This window comes from Acomys russatus, chromosome 30, assembly GCF_903995435.1.
Source record: "Acomys russatus chromosome 30, mAcoRus1.1, whole genome shotgun sequence".
NCBI lineage: Eukaryota > Metazoa > Chordata > Mammalia > Rodentia > Muridae > Acomys > Acomys russatus.
Window position 1 is genome coordinate 31,935,500 of NC_067166.1, and position 26,213 is coordinate 31,961,712.

Genomic DNA, 26,213 nt, shown 5'->3' on the forward strand with positions numbered 1-26,213 from the left:
GGCATTCAGAAAAACACCTAAGCAATAATGCATTTAAAGGACTACATTGAGTTGTTTGGCTCTGAAAAATAATACAACATGAGCATAAAGTACAGTACTGATGAAATATCTTCAAAGAACTGTTTCAAGATGGCCACAGCTTCCTCATGTGGGGTGTGGGTGTGCACGTGTGCATATGCTCACACACACACACTTGGACTAGAGGAGAACGGTGCGTCAGCTGCCTCCTCTATCGCTCTTCTGCCTTCCTCCTTTGAAGCCAGAGTCTCTCCTGGAACATGGATGGAGCTCACAAGTTGTGTGGTTATTTCTTTATTTGTTTGTTTTCTGCCAGGCAGATCCTCCTATCTCTGTTGAGTACAGTGCTAGAGTGACAGGCACATAGAGAATCCACATTTGCTTTGTTCCATGAGGGCTTAGGATGCAAATTCAGGTCCTCATTGCATTGGTTGTGCGGCAGTGTTTCAGTCATGAGCTATCTCTCTCGCTCCTAACTTATTTTTATTTTTTATTAAATATTTTTATGTATACATTTATATTATTACACATATATACAATAAACTACCTACAGCAAGAAGAAACCACGAAATCAGGAATTACATAAATGTTACATTCATAGTGTTTTGGCTATTTGTATTTGGCAGCCTTGAGGAAAACATCTTTCCTATCTTGGTGCCTCTAAAATTCTGAATGTAAATCAATATCTATCATATCTCATCATTATCAACTTAAAACATCTATCTATATCTAAAACATTTTAACCCCTACAACAGAGCTTAATTGTAAAACTAAACTATTTGGTCTTCAACCCCTTAAGAGATTTGAAAAGGAATAAAATTAGTTACCTGAGTATATAGGGAGTGCAGGTCAGCAGCTTCCCAAATGAGAAGATGACAGAGACAGTTTACTGCCTGAACAGTCACCTAAAATTCTCTATAACATTGGAGCATCATCTTCAGCCTTCTGGCCCAATATATCTGACAGACATATTTGTGAGGCAGGAACTATTGAGGACTTGCTTACCCTGTCTTGGCAGTTTGGCCGTCGACTCTGCCTGCATCCACACTTGCCCATTTTTAGGCAGTATTCTGTCTGTGGCAGAAATGAGGACATTTTGCCTGGTGGCTAGATTGCCACATTTGAAGCCATCTCCATAAGGAGGTTCTTTGATGCTCATCGTCCTCTTTCAGGTAGGCGGGGTGTTGCCAGGAGTTAACCTGTCTCATTGTAAATCTATCTTTGAAATAATAAAAACATCTTTAGATGCGATATTCTATATGTCTCTGAGGTTTTGGAAGACCTTATCTAATTATTTTACCTTACCTTTCTATAGAATCATATCTATCTATTATACCTAGGATGTAACTAATATAACCGTGTTTGATCAACTAACAATTAACTTATATAACCTACTTATTCTAAACATCCTGCAGTAGCACGTTCAAAGCATTGGAAGTCAACCTTGTATTATAATTAAATCGTATGGGTACATTCTGCATATTAGAGTAGAAATATATATAATGTGTATGAAGAATGACCTTAAATTTGAATTCTACACCAATGTATTTAAAATCAAACTTATTTTGCATCTACATACAAAATTCTAATATCAGTAAATTAAAAATAACCTTGTGAGTAACAATTAAGGCATTAAGTTGGGGAGTAGATTCACTAATCTACTTTTTGTCCTATCTTCCCTATATATTTCTATATTCCCCCTTCTTTCTTTTCAACCCAGATCTCCAAACCTAAGAAGGAAAGATAAAGGAATGGGGAGCCATCCCTGGGTAAGCTGTTTTGTAACAATTTCCTGGTGAGGCTCCAAATGGGAACATTATGCGGAGACACACAACCAACATTTTTATTTTTGTGCCACTCCACGGCTGGCTAGTAAAGCTCTACCCGCGCACTAACAAATGAATGGTGAAAATTACGTGTTTTCACTTATTAGATATGTGAAAACCACAAAAAACAAAAAAACTCCCCTGGAACAATATTTAAGCAGCATCTTGATGGGTAAGAAATGGAAAGGACGACACTTCCAACGAGAAACAGCATGGCCAAAAGCACAAAAGCCTGAAGAAACACGTAACACTGAAGTAACTAAAGAGCCACTGAGCGGACTTCAACAAAGAACGCAAGTGCCAAACTCAAGAGCAAGAAAGGGCCTGAGCATGCCAAGCCGCACAGGTGACAGAATGGAGTATAAACTGTATGCTACAATAACAGTCTCAATTTACATTTTAAGATTTATTTTGTTGCTCTGTAAATCAGTGGGAGGCCAAAACAAAACAAAACAAAAGACAGGAAGATATATTCTGGACAGCAAATCATCAGGCTAACTTCGGATGGATGCTCACCTGATTTCCTTTAATAACAGTACTTTGCACCATTTGATCTGATATCGCATGGATCCCACTTTCTGTACTTTTTCTCAGGAACATGACTGTATGTGCAGGGTGTCCTTTCCTAACATGGCTATAGGAAATGCACTTTGAGGAAAACTGCTCACTATGTTAAGCAAAAAGCATAGTATAAGCCTGTACATATATTATGGTATACCTAACAGAGGAGATTAAGTCGAAAAGATTAGGAAGAAGTACAGCAAAGCTTACATTATGATTAGCTCATGGGCCTACCTAGGTCATCTACTACCTTTTCATATATTTCTATCAACTTGTCACCTGTATGTTTCACATTGTAGGTATAAGCTACTTTTGAATTGGGGAAAAAAGGGTTTTCATTAACACCAAACCTCTTACATTTAAATGTATTATTTCCAATGTATTTGCTAGCAGGTAATTTGGTTGGCTATGCTGTGCTTTTTTCACTTATGTTGAGTTTACATTAGTAGCAATATTTCAGATGAAAATGTTAACCTGCTGTCATACTTTACTAAATTACTGAATCAAGCTTACAGTGATCATTCTCATATAGGCCACTTGCAGAAAAATATCTGACCACTATAACAATTCAACAACACTGAAAAACAAGTAGAAGAAACTAAAGAATTATCGGTCTGAACTTTATCATAAAAAATTTAACTGGCAGTGTCATTTACATCAAATCTCCAGAAATTGTAAACGGAAATCTGAAGATGAACAAGCGTACAAAAGCTATAAAGGCTTCACCATAGAACTGTGTAAAATTTTATTTCAGGGTGTATCTCACGGGCCACTGCTCTAAACAGAATGTTCTCCAACTCTTCTGCTCTAGGAAACTAACGTGACAGAACCTGGATACGGGACTTGCAGGCACAAATTAGTTCATGAACATGAAGCCTTAATAAATGGAATCTGTGCTCCTTTAAAACAGAAAGTTGACTTACTCTTTCTGCCATGTGATACAAAGAGAAGGTGGCAGTGTGCAAACTGGTGAAGATTCAGCAGAAGCAGGCCATGTTAGCATCCTGGTCTCATGAAGCCCAGGCTGCAGAATATGAGGCAGGCTCTGGATTTTCATAAGCCACTCTGTCCACGATCCTTTGTTAGAGCAGCCCCAGCAGACAAAGGCAGTAACTAATCACAATTTTGGTTTTTATTCTAAATGCCGATAATCCTTACAGCTGGGGAGAAATAAGCCTCTGCTATCTGCTGAAACCTGTCAAGGAATATCATGAACATTGTGGACCTGGAAGATAGTTAAGGCAAAGACTCAAGCACTCCATAAAGGCAGCAACAGGATTTAAATCTTCCCCTTAGTTATTACGTCCCTGAGTCTTGTTGACTTGGGAAATACACAACCAGCAACAAGCAAAAAGAATGCCAACAACTGAATATTAAGTAAGGTGTTATAACACCCTGATTACTCAATGTGGAATGAGACAATATTAGAGTATATTTGATCAAATAATAAATTATTTAATTTTAAACTACGAATGTGCTGTGATGAGAGAAAGAGAATACAAGAACACGCATGCCAGGGCACAAATGTGGAAAGTCGGTTTTCTCCTTCTACCATGGGTCTAGTGGCTGAACTCACTGAGCCATCTCCCAAACCCCAAAACCACAAGTCTGCTTAGAAACGTAAGATGGAAGGTAACAGACCAAAGTGGGGGATTAGAAAAATGAAAGTGTTGAGAGAAGAGCATGCATGAGGCTTAAGCTGAGCAATAAAGAAAGTGAAAAGCAAGGTGGCAAAGAAGCCATCCTGAGAGCCAGCATCACCCTGTGTTCATGCAAACCCACTACTCAAAGGTACAGAGATTGTCACCTATCACTTACTTCTGCAAAAAAGGGGCCAAGCAAACTTCAAAACAAAGTAATTTTAATTCAATAGAAAATAGAGGTTTTTGGTTTATTACTTTATTTGTCCCAAATTAGTGGCTAGAGAAAGCTGTCTGCTCTCTATAGAAAGACAGCAGCTTCTCGGGATGTCTTTCTTGTTGAGGTAGGAGACTGAAAGTCTAAAGGCAGCAGGCTCTTCAAAGTTATTTTGAAAGGTCAGCAGTAGATTTCATGGGCTTCTGGCCTAAGAAATGCTACTTACTACACAGCTTCTTGTTAAAGTAGAAATCCCTTCAACAAAGTCTGGTGATCTTAAAAAAGCAAAGCTAACATTTCATATCATAGATGGAGGCCGTGTAACCCGTAACCAAATGCTTAGGGCCAGATGGGCTTCAGGGTTTAGGTTCTGGAATATTTGCATACACATGGTATCCTGGGGTTGGGATTCAGATCTAATTATGACATTTGTTTGTTTTAATATACACACAGCCTGGGACACTTTTAAACAATGTTTTCAATGTAGATACACTTTCACTATTACCTGGGAGACAAGGTTCCCAACTGCCTACTTGCAGATATTACATCAAAAAGTTATAAACTTTAGATCATTTTAGATGGAAATTTTAGATTCTGAATGACATGTATTTTCTTATTAATGATTATAAGAATGAAATAGAAAACACAGTAAGTTTAATTTCAACGGATACAGTAAGGAATAGAGTGGGCAATAAGACAGTAGTTAAGCTCTACTTTATAGTTAGTATGCTTCAGTAATCGAAACCAGTGTTAATGAGCTTTCTGATTTAGAATAAAAGATGGCTAGGCACTAAGAACACAGTAAGTGAAGAGAAATTATACACTAGCTGCAAGTGCCTATGTGTGCACATGTATGTGAGTATATACTACACATGCACCACCTTCTAGAAGGCAAAGCACTGCACACAAAAAGGAGAGAGAAGACACTCCTAAATTCCTCCACTGCCAACAGAAGGCACAGTCCCACTTCTGGGTGGAGAGCACAGTTACTGCTCTGTTCATATATGACAGTTCCAGGACAAGAAGTCGAGTATCTGAGAAGCCATCAATCAAGCAAATAGAGGAGTTTACCTTACTCAGTGGTATGTACCAAAGACCCGTAGTGGGTATTTGAAACTGCAGACAATATCAAACCTTATACATGCTGGTTTTTCTTATGCATATATACTTATTGATGCAGCTTAATTTACGAATTAGGTACAGTAGGAAAGAAACAATGAGTAACAAATAGAAAAATTATAGCAAGATATTGTAATAAAAGCTGTTACTACTGCCTCTCCTAAGTTCACTGTCCTATACTGACCTTCTCGTGGTGCAGAGAGGCCATCCAGTGCCAGCGTGATGAAGTGAGGGTAAGTGACGTATGTCACCTGATCTGTGAGGTAAGGACTACTTGAATACCACAATGTAACCCTCAGCCCTTGACTACCAGCAGAGTGCACGTAGTGTGGTCAGTCAGGAGCAGAGCAGCCTTACTGTGCTGCTCAGAATGCTGTGCCACTTAAAAGATAATCTGCTCACTTCTAAAGCTTCTCCATTTCATGTTTCGGAATGTAGTGGGAAGTAAAACCACAGGTTTAGGGGTCTGCACAGCCTACCACCCTGTCTTAGGCCTCCAGCTTGCCACAGATGTGCCCCCATCCCTCTCCTGTAGGCCCTCTGTCCTCCTGGCTCCACTGGCCCCAGGTCTGATCTCCACCTTCATTTCTCTCAGCGCTCCCTCTCCTACCTTGTTCCCTGCCTTCAAACATTTCCCCTTTCTATTCTGTTTCCCCTCCTGAGAGAGATTTAAGCATCCTCCCTTGGGTTCTCCTTATTGCTAATCTTCTTTGGGTCTGTGAAACCAGACACACTAAATCTGTTAGAAGAGAAAGTGGGGAAGAGCCTTGAACTCATTGGCACAGGAGACAACTTCCTGAACTAACAGCACAGGCTCTAAGATCAACAATTAATAAATTAGACCTCTTGAAACTGAGAAGCTTCTGTGAGGAAAAGGACACCATCAACAGAATGAAATGGCAGTCTATAGACTGGGAAAAGATCTTCACCAACACTATATCTGGCAAACAGCTAATATACAAAATATATAAAAAGCTCAAGAAATTAAACACCAATACACCAAATAATCCAATTTAAAAATGGGGTACAGGGCTAAACAGAGAATTTGCAACAGAGGACTCAAGCACTTAAAGAAATACTCAATGTCCTTTAGTCATCAGAGAAATGCAAATCAAAATGACTCTGAGATTCCACCTTACACCCATCAGAATGGCTAAGATCCAAAACTCAAGTGACAGCACTTGCTGGCGAGGATGTGGAGAAAGGGGAACAGTCCTTCATTGCTGGTGGGAGTGCAAACTTGTATAATCACTTTGGAAATCAACCTGGCATTTTCTCCAAAATTTGGGAATAGCTATGAGCCAGCTATGCCACTCCTGGGCATATACCAGAAAGATGCTCCACCATACAAAAGACATTTGCTCAACTATGTTCATTGCAGTTTTAGTTATAATAGCCAAAATCTGGAAATAACCTATATGTCCTTCAACCAAAGAATGGATGAAGAAACTGTGGTAGATTTACACAATGGAATACTATCCAGCAATTAAAAACAAGGAAATCATGCAATTTGCAGGCAAAAGGATGGAACTAGAAAAGATCATCCTGAGTGAGGTAACTCAGACTCAGAAAGACACACATGGTATGTACTCACTTATACGTGGATTTTAGCCATATACACAGTACAGAATAAACAAGACTTAGGCTTCTGAAGGAAGGTCTAGAGCTGTTCCTTTCTCGTTGTACACACCTGAGTAAATTACTTGCAATGTGTTTCCTATGTATAAGAATAAAACTAATATACCTATTCCAAAAAAGAAATAGGTATTCAGCAATCTTGTTTGGATTTCCAAGGTACAATGAAAACATTTCAGTTTCCCCGTGACCTTCGGCTAGCACTAGTCAAAAGGCCCCAGCTTAGACAATGAATGAGTCTAAGTCTATTTCTAAGCTTGATGCCTCAGACTGTCTTGATCCATAATCCACTCTCTTTTCATTTTTCCAAATAGCACAGCATTTAAAGGTAGATGCTAATGTCACAGGGAGAAAAATCCAAGACAACTAGACTTCCTATCTTTCACTACTTAAAAAATAACTAAATTCCTTAATTGCCATTCTGTGAAGAGTCTACTGGAAGAACTGCCCAATGCTACTGATTTCCCATTTGAGCCCATTGCTATCTGGCATAAGTGAAACCTACATTAATCTATGTACTTGGGATTTTGGAGGTTACATGTCTCAGCGTATCTCTTTTCCTGCTTTACGTAGAATATCCAAATGATGTACTAGATTTTTAAAACATGTGTCAGTATGCTCTACATAAACACAAAGAGAGCAACAGTGGAAGTAAACCAGATTAAAGATTCCACACATGTTTTTTTCTTTTTTGAAACAAACAAAAAACTACTGTTTAAAAATTACAGCAATGTTAGTGAGAACTAGAAAAATAATAAGCTTTCTATATTATAAGGCTTGTTAATTTTTAAAAACTTCTTATTTTATTAGGTATAGTTGCTTCACTCAGTATGGCTTTATATCACTGAAGATTGAAAAAAAAAAAGTAATTATCCTAAGTGCTATAAGTCAATAAGCTGAGCTAGTTAACACTGCGGAAGAGTTGGCATTTGTGACTTCAAAATGTCAGCAGTAAACATTACAAAGGTAGATAACATTAAAACACAAGACAAAACAGTTAGGACATGAAACAACTTCCAGTTTCATTTTAAAGACAGAGCTTTGTTCAAAAATCTTTACACAGTCTTAGGGCGTATTCGTGTAAAAGACCAAACTTCGAATGACAGGATGCAGCTCAGTGAGAGCCCTTAGTTAGCATGTCCAGTACCCAGGGTTCAATTCGCAGAACAACAACAAAAAAGCTTACAGCATATTATTCCAGTACTAACAAGTTTATTTGATATATTTTACGGTTTTAATGTTTAATTCTAAGTCATTGACTTAGAAGTAATGATAATTTTCCCAGTGATATTTTATTCTTTCATAAGTTACATGATGAAAAGTAAGTAATCTAGATTATGGGGGACATATATTAACTGACACAACAAAAATCCTAGTCACCAATGATACATTTGTACACAGGTTTCTCAAATATACATATCACTCTTTAGTCATTTAACATACATTTTAAAAGTTTATTTCAATACAAAATCAGTATGCACAGATAAGCAGCATTAAAAACTTTTAAGTTTGAATATTTCTCTATATTTGACTATCACAAAGAAAAAAGTAAAAAACATAGCAGACATGAATAAAATGGAAAAATTAAATAAAGGAAACTTAATACTGTAAAGGGATAGCCTTCTAAATTAAAGGCTTATTTGTCTTGCTGAATAAGAAATTACACGAGAGCTACCCATTGTGTTCAAATGTCAAAAGGTCCAAACAGAAGAAAATGGTCAGCATTTGATCGGCTACTGAAGTAGTTATGGTACCAGATTAACCACTGACCTTTTGTAACTGCACAGGAAATGCATACAGTTTGTATTTCTGTGTACAGATTTTTCTATAGAATTATTACCTAAATTATTTTCTTTTGATTTTATTATATTATACAAATTCTATCATGTCAATCTAGATCTTTTTCGGAAGCAGTGGAGATAAACAGTATTATGTTTACAGTACAACAGATTAAATAATACAACATAACTCCACTCCTTCCTTACTGAGTTGGGAAGATTAAAATTTATCTGCAATAGCTGGGCACGGTGGTGCACGCCTTTAAACCTAGAGCTCAGAGAGGCAGAGGTAGGTGGATTGCTGTGAGTTTGAGGCCAGCCTGGTCTACAAAGCGTGTCTAGGTCAGCCAAGGCTACACAGAGAAACTGTCTCGAGAAAAGAAAAGAAAAGAAAAAAAAAGAGTCTGCAATAAAACAAAGAACATCTAACTTCTATACTAACTTTTAAATTACATCACCAAAACCAGGAAAGCTTTTCTAATTCTAACACTTAAGCCCTTGGATTTCTGTCTTTTCATCCTCATGCTGACCCGCTTCTAAAGGTAAGCAGAAGATACTTTCTGTTGTCAGTGGCCTGAGTGTAGATGGAAGAAGGAAAAGGAAGAACAGACCTGGGAACTGAATTCTCGTCCCTTGCCCCATTGCCTTTGCACTGAATGCATAAACTACCATGTCGAGAGAAAGCGAAATTTCCTCACATTCACTGTTGTGATTTTAGTTTAGAAACAGATTTGAACTAGTACTTGGAGAAAGTTACTCAGCCTTGTAGTGGAGGCTGCAGATGGTACTGGATACTGGGATTGGAGGCATGTGCCACCGCACCTGACAACTAGGAGTCCTTTTAATGATATGCTCTTTTAATAGAACAGTAGTATTTGGTTTTCCCAAATATCCAGTATCTAAGTGAGGAGGTGGATGCTTATAACCCTAGTACTTGAGAGGCAAAAAGGTAAAAATAGGAGCTGAAGGTACCTTAAATGCATAGTGAATTCTAGACCAGCCTTGGCTACATGAAACTTTGTTTCAAAACAAACACAACAGGTGCCCATTATAATCAGCCTATCCCTTCCTTACCTGCCATTACAGAGTAGCCATCGAGCAAGAGAATAGTGAGGTATAATCTTCTGCATGATACTGGCCATCACCATGGTAACAACCAGCTGTATACCTATCACACCCTGTGTAAAAAAAGAAACAAATTAACAATAAGTTATTAATGTTTGGGGACCCTGGTAGAAAACTATCCATGTTGATGACTCTATTTTTTAAGAAAACTGGCATTAACATTAAAGTGTGTTGTTCTTGTAGCCGTTAAGTATTCAAGGACATCTCCCTGAATACATACCGTACTTACGGCTGCCACTTCCACAAATCTCTTCAAATTACCGAAGTATCACATGCATGTGAACACAAGTAAAACAGACTAAACATTCAACATTTATTCCCAAGACATACTCTATAGAAATTAAGGGTATCTGGTCAATTTTGGTGAAAGTTCTATGAAGTTTTGAGAAAATGGTATGTAGGGGGTTGGTCTGATGTATTTTGATGCTAATTAATAAAAAGCCATCACACCTGCACAGGGCAAATGAGATAGACACGGCTAAGGTTTCCTAGGACTTGGGGAGACATAGAGAATCTTGGGAAGAAGACAGACCTGAGGAAAAGAGAGGAGAAGGTTGTGCCATCATGGGTTAGGTGGAATAGAAGCTCATGGCCGACGTGGACAGAGATTGGGCCCAGATGAAGAACATTAGCAAGTATATGGGATTATGGATGGGAGGTAGCTTGATAGAAGTTATTAGAAGCAGATGGCATGGGATTGGCGCAGGTATGTGATACCTGCCCCACTATGGGAAGTAGTTTACAGGCTTGATATTTGCCCCAGGTTAACTAAGGCTATTTTCTTTTTCTTTTTTTCTTTTTTTTTTTTTAACTAAAGCTATCTTAAAATATAACAGGTGCCTGGTTATACTGATGTAACAATAATTATAGGCCTGGTAATAAACTATTATTAGGCTATACTGGTAAATCAACAACAAGTGGTGCCCAATGTGGTAGGCTTAATAATAATGATAATTTAGCTGCAACAATGGTATATTCTTTTGTTGGGGTAAAATGTTCTCTAAGTATCTGCTAGGTTCCTCTGCTTTTTAACGTCAGTTAGCTCCAGCATTTCTGTTTAGTGCTCGTCTGGATAAGTGCTTTACTGGTGAGAGTGAGGTAGTGAAATCTCCCACAATCAGTGAGTGAGAGTCAGTACACTAACTTGAGCATCCTTGCATTTGGTCGTAGGTGCTAAGGACTTAAATGCCATCTTGGTTTGTTTTGAGTATGTAGTGTCCTCCTCTACATCTTCTGATTGGTTTCAGTTTGAAGTCCATTAATTTTGTCAGATATTAAAAACGCTACAGCAGCTTCCACTTGCTTCGAAGGTCTTCTCTATCCTTCTGTCCCGAGACAGTGTCTATCCTTGATGTGTGGTGTGGTTCCTGGATGTGGTAAAAGGAACTGTTCTGCATTCATTCTGTCAGTCTGCGTCTTTTCACTGGGGAACTGAAACCACTAATGCTGAGAGATAAGTGAATGGTGATTGTTGATTCCTTCCCCCTCGTGTGTGTGCGTGTGTGTGTGTGTGTGTGTGTGTGTGTGTGCGTGTGTGTGTGTTGGTGTCTGTGTGTTTGTGTGGTCTGGGATTATTATTTCTTGTGTTTTGTTGGGTGGGCATAACCTCTTTAGGTTGGAATTTTCCTTCTGTTAGGCTAGATGTACACACAGATACTGCTTAAACTTGGTTTTATTGTGGAATGCCTTATCTTCTCCATCTATTGGGATTGAAAACAAGCCAGGCTGATGTCGAGACAACTGATGACAAGGCCCTATCACTAAACATGGAGAAATCAAGGCGCTGCCTACGGAGAGCCTTCTACATGTTAGCATGTTTGGAAACAGAAGGCACTCTGTATGCTACCAAAGAAGAAATTAAAGCACCAAGCCAGCTACACACCCTTTGCTCTGCAATGCTGCTCTGCCTACAAGGTATGCTAGTATAGTGGGAACACAAAGCTTCTGGGAGCAACCCACCAACACCTGATTCGATTTAAGGCCCACTCTATGAGATGTCACTGCTTGGGTGACCAAGTATCTGAGACTAGATAGCCCAGAGACCTACAGGAAAACCAAATACTACTGTTGTATTAAAAGAACATAGCATTAAAATAACTCCTAATAGCCGGGTGTGGTGGCACACACCTGGAATCCTAGCACTCTGGGAGGCAAAGGCAGGGTGGATCTCTGTGAGTTCAAGGCCAGCCTGGTGTACAAAGGGAGTCCAGGACAGCCAGAGGTACACAGAGAAACCCTGTCTCAGAAAAACACCACACCAAACCAAAAAAAAAAAAAAAAGACTCCTAATGACATTGTGTTATACTCTTCAATCAGTGCCTTGCTCAGCAATCTCTAGAAGGCTTCCTCCTGCAGCAGATGGAAACAAATACAGAGACCCACAGACCCACAGCCAGACATTACACAGAGAGTGAGAGACCTTGGAACATTCAGTTCTTAAATGGGAGGTCTCCATAAAACACCTCCCCTCAGGGTTCAGAAAACCTTGCAGAAAAGGAAAAAGAAAGAATTTAAGAGCTGGAAGGGATGGAAGACACCAAGGAAATAGGGCCCTTACATCACCGGATTGAAGCTCACATAAACTCACAGAGACCGAAGGAGCATGCACATGGCCTGCACAGGTCTGCACTAGATGGCGTCCTAGACCTGAAAGGAGAAGTGGTCACATGTCCCATCCTTAACCCAGAAGCAATTTCTAAGAGATAATTTGCAAATGAGTATTTAGTTTTCTCTAAGGAAGTCTCACTGGGGAAACAAACTACTCTGAAGGGTCGGCTGTATGCACAGCAGTAGATGGCCAACACGAAATGAACTCAGGGGCATCTCTGGAGGTTCCCTGTCCCAAAATGTTGTGTCAGGGCTCCTTTCCTAACTTGTATCTTATTATACAATTATACACATATGTATATATGTACATCTGCTTTCTATCTTTACCTACAGGTCCTTTGTGTATATATTTATTACCACTACGGTTTATTATTATTACTTTTAATGTGATCCCTAAATTAAAAGCAGGTCTCCATGTTGGCATCTGTTTCCTGTGACTTTCCCTAGGCTCTTTTCCTTCTCTCTGTCTCCTCCCATTCCAATGTGTGAGGTTTTGTTTTATCTTATTATACTTTAGTATTACCCCTTAGAGGCTTGTTTGTGTTCCAATTAGAGACAGAAAGAGAGCGGATCTGGACAGGAGGGGATGTGGACGAAGAACTGGGGGAAGTAGAGGGAAGGGACAGAATATATTATGTGAGAGAAAAAAAAAAAGCTATTTTCAATAAAAGGAAAAACAATAAATTAAAGGTATGAAATATGGTGAAAGTATTGACTTCAGCTTTCTCTAATTCACCTAACAATGAAAACACTGAACTTTAAGACCAGCAGGCTAGGCATGGTGGCACATACCTTTACTTCCAGAACGCAGGAGGCGGAGGCAAAAGGCTACATACTGAGTGCCTGCCTCAAAAGATGTAAAAAGAGTAGGAGGTGCAAAGCCAGGGGTGGCGGTGAGTGATGAAGGAAGCTGAAGAAGGAAGGCTGAGTCAGAAGCCAAGCTGAGCTACCCCCATCTCTTAAAAAAAAAATGAAGAAGAAGAAGAAGAAGAAGAAGAAGAAGAAGAGGAGGAGGAGGAGGAGGAGGAGGAGGAGAAGGAGGAGGAGGAGGAGGAGGAGGAGGAGGAAGAGGAGGAGGAGGAGAGAAAAGCAAAACAAAACAAACAAATCAGCTCTCTAGCTCATGGCTGACTGATCAAAGTTAAAGTACAGCAGAGCATTAACTGAAGGGAATGAGAAGCAGACTTTGATTTTTCTCATCAACTCCTGGTCTCCTAGCTGTGTGGCTTCAGCACACCACTTAAACACTCTGTCCCCTTGTTTCCTCACCCATAAAACAAAGACCAGAATTGACTCGACCTCACCACACTTGCTTCAGAGTAAGAGGTAAGTTATTACCACCATTAGAAGACAGTTTCTCAAAGCAGTTGAGAGGTGGTTCTTAAACAGGTCTATTTTAAAAGGCCCATGAAGTCTGTTTCAGCTCTGCTTTCTTCGTAGATGTTTCAATGCCTTAAACTCCAGCAACTGGCTTACAGGAAGGGCAGCTGTCCCTTCACTTCACATCCAAGGTTACACTATCACACTTCGCATGGGTCGCTCTTTGTCCTATAGTTTGCAAGTCTCTATACCCTGAATATAATCACCACAAAACTCTGCAACAGTACGCCTGGCTGATTTATTTGCAATTATAGATGTAAAAGGCAAAGAAGTTTTGAGCTAGTAAAGTGCTTTAGACAAAGCAAGGCCACTCAACCTGGCCTTGAAAACAGCGATAGCAGCCCTGAGTCGTCAAGGTCAGCAGCACAGCCACTCACAGACACGGTAACAATTTCAACACTACAGTCATTCTTGTCCTCAATAGTAAAACTGGATTTAGTCACACTTAATAAAAGTAATGTTATGAAATGCTATTGCAGGAGGGTGTATATGACAGACGGTGACAAAGTGGAGAAAGATATCGCTCCTCTTCCTTCCAATCACAAACTGCAGTGAGATACTGCTAACAGCATCACTGTTAAAGAAGCAAACCATGGCAGGTACAAATAAGCCAACAAAAATCAGAGAGACAGACTTAAGGACCCAGATTCCAAAATATTGATGCTGTACCTTTGGTACCTGGAGGAGAAAAGCATTCTAGAGACGATGTTAAAAACTCAGAAACTGTCAAATATGGAGCCAAAGAGAGAATGAATGAGACTCACCTTGAGAAAGGCAAATGCTAGAGGAAACTTGGTAGGTATACTCTGAGCACTTGAACTGCACAAAATGTTCAATGCAAAACCATTACTCTCATCTGTTCAATTTACTATGTCCCTTTCCTCTTCAGAAATAAGTTGTATATGATAGACTGTGATAGAAATCCTCATCTACATGCTGACATGTGCTAAACACATTATTACGTATAAGGAATCTTTCAGCTTTCTAAGAGAAATCAGTAAGACTTTCCTAGAATGTGTCTCTGTTAGATGACTACATATGGGACACTAAAAGATCAAGTTACTTTTACTCTAAAGCAGGAATCTACATACAGAGGCCATTTTTAAATTGGGTGAAAAAATATGTGACCATAGTTACTTCTTTTCACACACATACAGCAAGAGGTATACTACCAAAATTGTAATTTCTGGAGAACTGTCTCATTAACTTACTATTTACTAATACTTTAGCCAAGTTTTAAGGCATGAGCAATTATAGTATGCCCAATTTTTAGTCTCTTACATGTCCTGAATATTTTTCATTATTTTTAGAAACTATTTAAATAAGTTTAACTATGGAGTTAAACAAATTTTCCAACACAAAACTTTTAAACTGATGCAGTGAAGCTAACAAAGACCATCACAGGTGAATCTCAGACTTACCACCATGTAATGTATCCTTAATGGTGTTATTAACTCCTCAAAACAGTGATGTGGCCAAACAGATAGCTTCTATCTGCATTCACTGCCTCTAGGCTCAGATTCTCTTGACAACTGGAACTGGGAACATTAGCTTATGAAACAGTTTAGGGACCCAGGACGGGTGAAGCCTAGATAACTTTGGGTGACCTTTTCCAAGTCAACGTGGGGCCTTGGAAAGCAAGGAAACGTTATGTTTTTAATATCTAGAAGAATTTAGTATCTAGAAGAATGATCATTTCAAGTTTTGTCAGTAATAGTTTCTGAGTAGGTTAAAAAAAAAAATCTTAACAATGAAAATTACATAGTTCTCCAAGAAATAAAATATACCAAATATCAATAGTTTCTTTTGCTTGTCAATAGTAGAAACAAAACTTCAATAGCGACATACAAACATGCTACAATTCTTAATTTCAAACCTAGAAAATTATGTCACCCTGAGTGGAGCTGACTTGTTATGTTTCATTAAAGTAGCTCTCCTGCTGACAAACAAATTGAAAGGAAACATACACTGTTTACTATTAGAAGGCATATTTGCATGTAAACTTGGGACTCACATCACCCCCAAATGGTTTCAATTATCATCTCCCTGAGTCAGTTAGGCAACAGAAAGGAAAAAGGCTATTACCCATCAACCTTCCCCCCCCCCACTTTTTTTTCTCAACTGTTTAAAACATTTTAGTGACTGATAGCAAGACATACTAAGGCAGATTTCTTAAAACTTGAGAAAATTGTTTTTTACTCCAAAAGAACTGGAAACTTGTCAACCTAGATTAAAAAAAAAAAAAACTTTAAAAATCACACTTTAAGCATTTAAACAAATCTCTAGACAATTAGCAAAGGAGAGCAGAATGTAAATGTCCAAAATCATGTAACTACCTGGTTGTAGACTTAACTAGAACCCAGGTCTCTAATTTCAAATTTAATGATTCTTCTAATCAAGTCTATTGAGTTCAGGTGACTACCATGGGTTTCGGGAAAAGCCGTTGCACGGGGCTTTAGCACACTAGCATCGGGGATGTCTGTGCTCTTGACCTTGATGAGCACTTAGCACATACCTTAGATGGAAACTGATATTCTACTCAAAAGTGATAAGAAGATAGGAAGTCTATAACACACAAGAGGGGAGAGAAGTTGAGAACAAAACTATCATAGGTCACTTTGGAAGGTCAAGTATTATTCAAGAGGCAATAGCTTGGTCAATAAAAAATAACTGCTTTATGGGAAAGATGAGAGGCCAAAACCAGATATTGAAAGGTGAGACTATCAAATTTAAAATTTAACCTTAAGGCTATAATACCCATGAAAAGTGGTATGCTGAGCAGTTAAGGAACGTTTCTCTGGATACTAAGAAGAGATGAGGTAGAGCCCAGCTGCAGAGAGACAACTGGCTCAAATGTGAGCAGCCTAAAGTTCAGGAGGAAGCAGGGCAGCAGCATTTATTACTTTAGGGAAGAGGGCTATGTCTGTGTCTATGTATCTATACTGCCACACAGATAATTTAGTTATTTCAAACAATAACAAAGCACTATAAACCAAAATATATGACCATGAAACTGAGTATAAATCTAGAAAGGATAAATACACTGTCTTGCTGGTTATAGTGACACAAGCAAGTGTGAGGCTTGGCATGGCTACAGAAAGTTGTATTTTCCCTGGGCTACACGGAGAAACCTGTTTCAACAGAAAACTCCAAAAAAAAAAAAAAAAAAATCTCTCTAATATATAAGTGATATCTTGCTGGCTGTGAACAGAGTCTTAGCACAAAAATCTGTGTTTTTCCTGACAGTTACACCCCGCCACGGAGAGCAGTATAATTTAAGATAGATCACATAATAAGTACAGCATGTAATAGCTAAATGGATGGATCACTGTAAAGAATCAATGTTGTTAAAGTTTACAATCCAAAACGGACATATACGAGAGCAACAAATAAGATAACATTTGGGCACAAGACTTTTACAGTATGAGGAAGTGCTCTAGAAATTAAAAAAAAACTAGATATGAAAGTTTAATAGAAATGGGGAAATCTTGATAGGTGGTAGTGGCGCTGGGAGGCAGAGTCAGGCGGACCTCGGTGAGTTTGAGGCCAGCTGGTCTACAAAGTTAGTTCCAGGATAGCCAAAGCTACATAGAGAAATCTTGTCTCAAACAAATAAACAAACAAAAGAGAAATGGGGAAACCTAAAATGTAAACTAAAATCTCACAGACAAGTAAAAGGAAGGAAATTCCAGGCTAAATGACAAGTGTGTGTGTGTGTGTGTGTGTGTGTGTGTGTGTGTGTGTTGCTGTGTGTCTGTGAGATCGCCAAGACCTTTAAAACATGGCAGTTCTAAGTTGAACATAAAATGTTCCCTCAAAAGGATTCATCTCCAGGTAGAAGTTGATCAACTCATTGAGTGATAACTGGATAATAAAGGCTCAACCTTGTTCAGTGGACAATCCCCTGATGAAGGCATTACCTCAAGGTGGTAGGAAGTAAGAGGTGGGTGGGCACTGATAAGAGGAAGTCCCTCCAGGCTATCTTTAAAAGGTATTTTTTCCTAGCCCTTCCTATGTGTCTTTATGTCTTCTTTCTCCAGTGAAATGTGCTCTCCTGCCTCACCACACTGTCAGAAACAAGGGAGCAGCTGGCATGGCCTTACACCTCAAACACTGGAAACCAAAATAAATCTTCCTTCCTTTAAAATGTTTTTGTATTTAGTCATGTCAGGTACTTTGTAATGGCAACAAAGCTTCTAACAAGGGAAATATTTAACTTGCATTTCCTGGTGGATAAAAATATCACTTTGAAAGTCTAAGTAGTCAGAAATAGGGCAATGAACATTACCCAGACAGAATTAAGATGCACTAGTAAACTGCTTAATGAAAGAAAAGAAAATCTGAGACAAAGGCAGCCAAAACTAGGAGGTATGCACATTCCAAAAGAAATTCAAACTGAGTATGACTGAGTATAAAGGACAACAACAGAGAATATGCCTGAGGAGGGCTCATGGCATGTCAAGATGTTCCCCTTTTCGGGGCTGGTAGAATACAAGAAAGCGGTAGGCTGAGAGAAGCAGCTGGCAAGCTTCAGAGAGGCTTCCCAAGAACACTTGGCTTTTCAGAAAATACGTATATAATGGTGTCATAAGGATAGTCAATCTGCTTGAGACAGACTGACAAAACTCACGTTTGTAAGAGTGTTATGCCTTAATTTACAGGCAAATGGAAGCTAGCAAGCAGATCAGACACTACATTTTCTAAGGACCCTTTCAATTACTGTCTTAACGTATGAGTTGCGTGAGTAGCCAAAAGGATACTTGCTTGAATATAGCAAAGAAAACAGCAAGTGCCAGGGAAAAACAATTCATTCAGGCAATGCTTAAGACTGAAGAAAAATCGCATACGCAGTAGACCTTTGTAGTGTGAAATACATTCAACCCTAAATATGCTTTACTTGAATATTAAACTGTTTTTTTCTTTAGACTTCCAACTGATAACACAAATCTGCTATTTAGATATATAACTAATGAATCACTACTCCTTTTGACATGTAAATATAAGTGATATGGCGACACTCAGGCCAAAGAAACAAACCATATCTAAGTTCATGTAAAAGGACATAATATTTCTTTCACTGTATGCTGATTTCATGTAGCTTTGGAAAGGCTAGCCCCCCCTCACCACCACCCACAAATAAAAGGTGGTAAATAAACAGTAAGATAAGCATCACTGTCCAGTGTTGCAACAACCTTCTACGTTTAGAAAATAACTAAGTCTACCAAGACGGTCTGGGAAAGCATGGTCCAAGGAATGACACTTGACCCACTCAAGGGCTGCTTCATTCTCGGCAACAAGCTGACAGCAGATCAAGCCACTCTTTCTTCTCCCCCAAGCTCCAATCCCCCAGTCTCATCCCCAGCTCTGTAGCAGAAAACCTGCTGAGGTCTCACTTTACTCTCTGACCTCATTCCCATTGGGTCCCAAAGATCTTCTCCAACCTTCCTTCCCCCAACTCATCCCAGTATCCCAGCCGCCAACACCAGCTGGTACCACACTGATAACACAAGAGCTGAGTATGGCCAGGTAAAAAGGTAAGCCAACTGAGGCTCTTCGTCACTTCCTCTTCCCCTCTAAATCCAATCCCATGCCCAGCTCTGCAGCAGAACATGAGCGGCAACCCTTGCTGTCCCACGCTTCCACTGCTCACACATCCCCCCTTCTAAGCTCCCTGGCCTCACTCATCACTGCAGCCCAGCCCCCACCTACCGCAGGTGACCCTTGCTAACCCACAGGCCACACACACCAGAAAGCAGATCCTCTCTTCTCTCTTTGCTCCAGAGAGCCACTACACTAGCCCCATCCCCAGCTCTGCAACAGAACACCTACAACAGCCTTCTTTCCCTCTGCCTCTATCTCCTGTGCAACCCACAGACCTTCCTCTTCTGACTTCCCTCTCTTCACTTGTTGCTTTATGCCAGCCCCAAAGTCTAAGCAGGCATCTTCCCTTCTTCCTCTAGATCCAATCCACTCCCCCAACCCCCTCCCCCACGGCCTCATGCCCAGCAATATAGCCCATCTAGGGCGGCCTCTCTTCACTTCCTGCCCTGCCCTTATTCCAAGGAGACAGAATAAGCATATCCTTGTTGAACATTCTCCTCTCTCCTGTGGCTCCTCTCAGACCCCCTAGCCTATCCCCATTCCTACACGTCAGCCCTCAATACCCAGAAACACATTTTACTCCTCTCAGACCCCCTAGCCTATCCCCATTCCTACACGTCAGCCCTCAATACCCAGAAACACATTTTACTTGGAACTCCAGTGGTCAAAACTATCACAACCACAGAAAATTTCCCACCAGGCAACACAGAGGCATCATTCACACTTACAAAGGCAAATCCAGAAATCAGCACCTAGACCTATAATCAACCTAATTCCAGAAGCCCAGATGGCAGCATGAAAACACAGTAACAACCAGGACAGTATGTCTCCACTAGAGCCCAGCTATCCTGCCACAGCACAACCTGAATAATCCAACATAGTGGAAGCACAAGAAAAGGAACTTAAAACCAACTGCATGAAGACGACATAGGTACAAAACCAAAAACAGTCTGCGGCTCTGAATAAAACTGTTCAAGACCTGAAAATGGAAATAGAATCAAAAAAGAAAACACAAACTGAAGGAATTCTGGACATAAAAAATATAGGAATTCAAACAGCAACAACAAAGACAAACTTCAAAAAAAGAATACAAGAGATGGAAGAGACAGGATCAGGCGCCTTCATTGTAGTGTGGTCACAGACCCCTCTTCTGGCCTGCTGGCTCACAGACAGAAAGAATACTGTATAAATAATAAATAAATAAATCGAGAGAGAGAGAGAGAGAGAGAGAGAGAGAGAGAGAGAGAGAGAGAGAGAGAATATATATTTCAGGTATTGAAGATATGACAGAAGAAATGGATATGTCCAATAAAGAAAATGTTAAGTCCAAAAAAATTCCTGACCCAAAAAAAAAACAAAAAAAAACAAAACACAAAAAAACCCAAACCAAAACAAACAACAACAACAACAAAATGGAAACCTGGGACACTATGAAAAGACCAAACAATCACAGGAGAAAATTTTTCTAAGCTAAAGGAAAAGCCTATAAAGGTACAAGAAGCATAGAAAACCAAATAGATTGAACCAGAAAAGTCACCTTGGCACATAAGAATAAAAACATCAAATACACAAAACACACAAAGAATATTTAAATTGCAAGGAAACAAGACCAAGTAACATATAATGGTAGACCAGTTAGAAAAGGAAACTCTAAGAGCCAGAAGGTCTGGGACATATGTTGCTGATTCTAAGGGACCACAGATGACAGCCCAGACTACTACACTCAGAAAGTTTTTAAATCACTAAAGATTGAGAAAATAAGATACCCCATGATAAAGCCAAATTTAAACAATATCTACCTATAAACCCAGCCCTACAAAGTGCTAGAAGGAAAACTCCAGCCTAAGGTTAACTACACCCATGAAAACACAGGGAATAAATAATCTCACACCAGCAAAAGCAAAAGAAGGGAAACACACACACAGACACCCACCACCACCAAGAAAATAATAGGAATCAAGAACCAACGGTCATTGATATCTTTCAGCATCAATGACCTCAATTCCCCAATAGAAAGACACACACTAAAAAGAATGGAAGTGAAAACAGGATCCATCTTTCTGCTGCATCCAAGAAACACACCTCAAGGTCAAAGATAGATACGACCTCAGGGTAAAGAGCTAGAAGGGTTAGAAAAAATATTCTAGCAAATGGACCTAAGAAGCAAGCTGGAGTGTTCATTTGAATATCTAATAAAAGAGATTTCAAACCAAAATCAACCAGAAGATATAGGAAAGAACACTACATACTCACTAAAGGAAAAATCGACCAAGATGGCATCTAAACTCTTAACATCTATGCCCCAAACACAAGGGCACCGAGTTTGTAAAAGAAACAATACTACAACTCAAATCACATATTGATGCTCACATACTGATAGTAGGAAGCTTTAATACCCCATTCTCACCAATAAATAGGTCATCTAGACAACTAAACAGAAATAATGGCGCTAATAAACATTATGAATAAAATTGACCTAACAGATACTGCAGAACATTTCACCTAAACACAGAAGAATAAACCTTCCTAGAACCTTGGGAACATTCTCCAAAATTGACCACATTCTCAGACAGAAAGCAAGTCTCAACAGATACAAGAAAACTGACATAACTCTCTGCATTCTATCAGACCACCATAGATTAAAGTTGGGTTTCAACAGCATCAGAAACAACATTAAATTTATAGACTCAGGGAAACTGAACAACTCTCTAATAAATGAAAAAAGGATCAAGACAGAACTTTAAAAAGTAAAAAATTTCTAGAAATCAATGAAAATGAATACACAGCATAGCCAAACTTATTGGAGACAATGAAAGTCATTCTAAGAGGTAAGTACATATAGCATTAAGCACCCACATTAAAAAAAAAAAAAAAAAAAAAAAAAAAAAAAAAAACTGGAGAAATCGCATACTAGCATCTTAATAGCACGCCTGAAAGCTCTAGAATAAAAATAAGAAATCACATCAAAAAGGAGTAGATGGCAAGAAATAATCTGAGGGCTGAAATCAATAAAATAAAAACAAAGAAAACAGTACAAAGATTCAACAAAACAAAAAGTTAATTCTTTGAGAAAAATCAATAAGATCCATAAACCATTATCCAAATTAACTAACAATCAGAGTAAATATCCATATTAACAAAATTTGGAAATGAAAAGGGGGACATAAAAAGAGGAACAGACACCAAGGAAATCCAGAGAATCATAAAGATATACTTTAAAAACCTGTACTCCAAACTAACTGGAGAATCAAAAAGAAATAGACAATTTTCTAGATAGATGCCACCTACCAAACTTAAATCAAGATAAGACAAAGAATTTGAACAGACCTATAATCCTTAGTGAAATAAAAGCAGTCATTAAACATCTCCCAAGCCCAGGGCCAGATGGTTTAAACATAGAATTCTACCAGACTTTCAAAGAAGAGTTAATGCCAATACTCAAATTATTACATAAAATAGAAACAGAAGAAGCACTGTCCATTCACTTTATGAGGCCAGTCACACTGATACCTAAACCACATAAAGACAGAGATTTACAGAACAATTTCCCGTATGAACATCGATGCAGAAATACTCAAGAAAATACTTGAAAACTAAATCCAAGACACATCAAAATGATCATCCACCATGAAGTAGGTTTCATCCCAGTGATGCAGAGATGTTTTAATATGTGAAAATCAATAAATGTAATCTGCCACATAAACAAACTGAAAAGAAAAAATTCACATGACCATCTGATTACATGCAGAAAAAAAAAGTCCTTAACAACATTCCTTCATTACAAATATCTTGAGATTAGGGATATAAAGTACATACCTAAACATAATAAAGGCAGTATACAGCAAGCCCATAGCCAACATCAAATTAAATGGAGAGAAATTCAAAGCAATTATACTAAAATAAGGAACAAAACAAGCCTGCCCACAGTCACCAGAACTAATCAACATAGTATTTGAAGCCTTAGCTAGAGCAATAATAAGACAACTGAAGGGGATGTAAGTTGGAAAGGAAGAGGTCAAAAGTATCTTTAATTGAAGGTAATATGACAGTCTACATAAATGACTCCAAAAACTCCACTAGGGAACTCTTCCAGTTGATAAACACCTTCAGCAAAGTAACAGAATACAAGATTAACTCAAGTCAGTAACCCTCCTATATGCAAATGACAAAGGAATCAGGGAAAAAACCGTTCAGGATAGCCAGACAATATAAACCCTAATTAAGCAAATAGAAGGCTTGCATGACAAAACTTCAAGTCTTTGAAGAAATTATTGAAGAATATATCAGAAGATGGAAAGATCTTCCATGATGATGAATCAGTAGGACTAACAGTAAAAATGGTCATCCTATCCAAAGCAATCAATGATATCCCCACAGAATTCCAATACAATTCTTCACAGAACTAAAAGGACAAATTTCATTTTCATATGGGAACACACACACCACCACCACCAACAACAACCTAGGATAGGCTAAAAAAAAAAAAAAAAAAAAAAAAAGAAACAATAAAAGAATTACTAGAGGTCTCACCATTCCTGATTCCATGTTGTACTATATAGCTACAGTAATAAAACTGACACATTTTTGGACAGAATCAAATTGAGGAACCAGACATAAATCCACACACCTACAGACACTCAGTTTTTGATAAAGAAGCTAGAAAAACATAATGAAAAAAAAAGCATCTTCAAACTGGATATCTCCAAGTAAAAGAATACAGATAGATCCATACTTACCATTCTGCACAAAACAACTGCAGATGGATCAAAGACCTTAGCATAATATCAGATACATTGAACCTATTAGAAGAAATAGTGGGGAATAGCCTTGAACACATTGGCCTGAACACCAATAGGGCAGGCACTAAGATCTACAATTAATAAATGAAATCTCATGAAACTGAAAACCATTTGTAAGGCAAAGGGCACAGTCAATCAGACAAAGTGGCTTCCTACAGAGTAAGAAAATGTTTTTACCAACTACAAATTTGATAGAGGGATAATATCCAAAATAAATGAAGAACTAAAGAAACTAGATATCAAAAACCAAACAAAACAAAAGAAATAACAATTTAAAAAATAGGGTATGAATCTAAACAGAATTCTCAAAAGAGGAAAACCAAATGGCTGAGAAAAAAATAACGTTCAAAATCCTTAGCCAGCAGGGAAATGCAAATCAAAATTACTTTGAGACTCCATCTTAAACCTGTCAGAATGCCTAAGATCAAAACCACAAATGACAGCTCAGGCTGGAGAGGATGTGGTACAAGGGGAACACTCCTCCATTGATGGTGGGAGTGTGAACTTGTGCAGCCACTATGGAAATCAATACGGCATTTTCTCAGAAAGTTAGTAATCGATCTACCTCAAGACCCAGCTACAGTCTTGGGCATATACTCAAAGGATGCTTCATCCTACCACAAGGACATTTGCTAAACCATGTTCATTGCTACACTACTCATATTAGCTAGAAATTGGAATCAACATAGTTATCCCTCAACTGAAGAATGGATAAAGAAAATGTGGTAGATACATTTACATAATGGAATGCTACTCACCTATTAAAAAGGACATCATGAAACTTGCAGGCAAATAGACGGAACTAGAAAAAAGTCATTCTGAGTGAGGCAACCCAGACTCAGAAAAATAAAGCGTGTATTCACTTCTCATTAGCCATTACATAAATGATAACGACAGTATATAGACTCAGAGAGGTTAGGCATAGAGGAAAGCACTAGGGTGGACACATGGATCTCCCTGGGAGGGGAAAATAGATTTTATGGGCAGGAGGACAAGGCAGGAAGCAAATGGCAGGATAAGGTGAGGAGAGGGAAGGGAAATAGAGTTAAGGATGGGAATGCAGAGAGAGGCAGCTACAATTGAGAGGTATTTGAGGTATGGTATGGAAACTTAGTGCAGGGAAAACTCATTATATGACAGCAGTCCTAATGAGGTCTCCTAATAATTGAGGTGATGGAGTATCAACTGGCCATCTCTTGTCACCAAACTTGCATTCAAATGAGTTGTCAGCCAAGGGATTCTCATAGAAATCCTCAAATAATCCAACCTGTTGGTAACATAATGGCTTCCTCTCTGCAAGCTGATCGCAAAAGGTAGGGTAGGCTGAAGATAACCCCCATATAACTCAATAAATATGGAGAAGTCAAGCTGGAGCCTAATGGCTCCTTCATCCCCATGTTCTAGTGTCTTTGATTTGGGAAGGTACTCTGCAAATTCCCAAAAAAAAAATGTAAACACCAACTCAGCCACAAAACCTTTTACCTATAATGTCTGCAAGATAATGTTAGGACAATGGTAGCACAGACCTTGCAGGAGTAGCCAACCAATCTGATTTGACTTAAGGTCACTTTTATAAGACGGGACCCAAACTCAAAACTGTTTGGATGACCAAGTATCAGAGACTAGAGATCTCAGGTAAACCAAATCCTGCTGGTCTAAAGAAAAAAAAAAAGTAACAATAAAATGACTCTTAATGATATCCCTCTATGCTCATGGAATGGTGCCTTACCCAACCATCATCAGAGAGGCTTTCTTCTGCGGCAGAAACAAATACGGAGACCAACAGCCAGACAACACACACAGGGACTTGGAACACACAGCTGTAAATAGGATGTCTGCATCAAATCCTTCCTCTCAGGGCTCTCCAGAGAAGAGGAGGTGGAAAGAGTTGAAGAGCCATGGGGGAT

At 38.9% G+C, this 26,213-nt stretch overlaps 1 protein-coding gene across 4 annotated transcripts in view; it reads right to left on the reverse strand.

Annotated features, from left to right (window-relative positions):
- Window positions 1-26,213, reverse strand: part of Tmem161b (transmembrane protein 161B) — an 81,053-nt gene that overhangs the window by 39,256 nt on the left and 15,584 nt on the right. For 3 of the 4 annotated variants that reach the window (XM_051172587.1, XM_051172588.1, XM_051172586.1), the window contains exon 2: window positions 9,869-9,972. The exons of the other annotated variant lie outside the window; for it this stretch is intronic. In XM_051172587.1, the coding sequence (XP_051028544.1) occupies window positions 9,869-9,972 (104 nt within the window). The remainder of the gene's footprint in view (window positions 1-9,868; window positions 9,973-26,213) is intronic. 4 annotated transcript variants of the gene reach the window in all.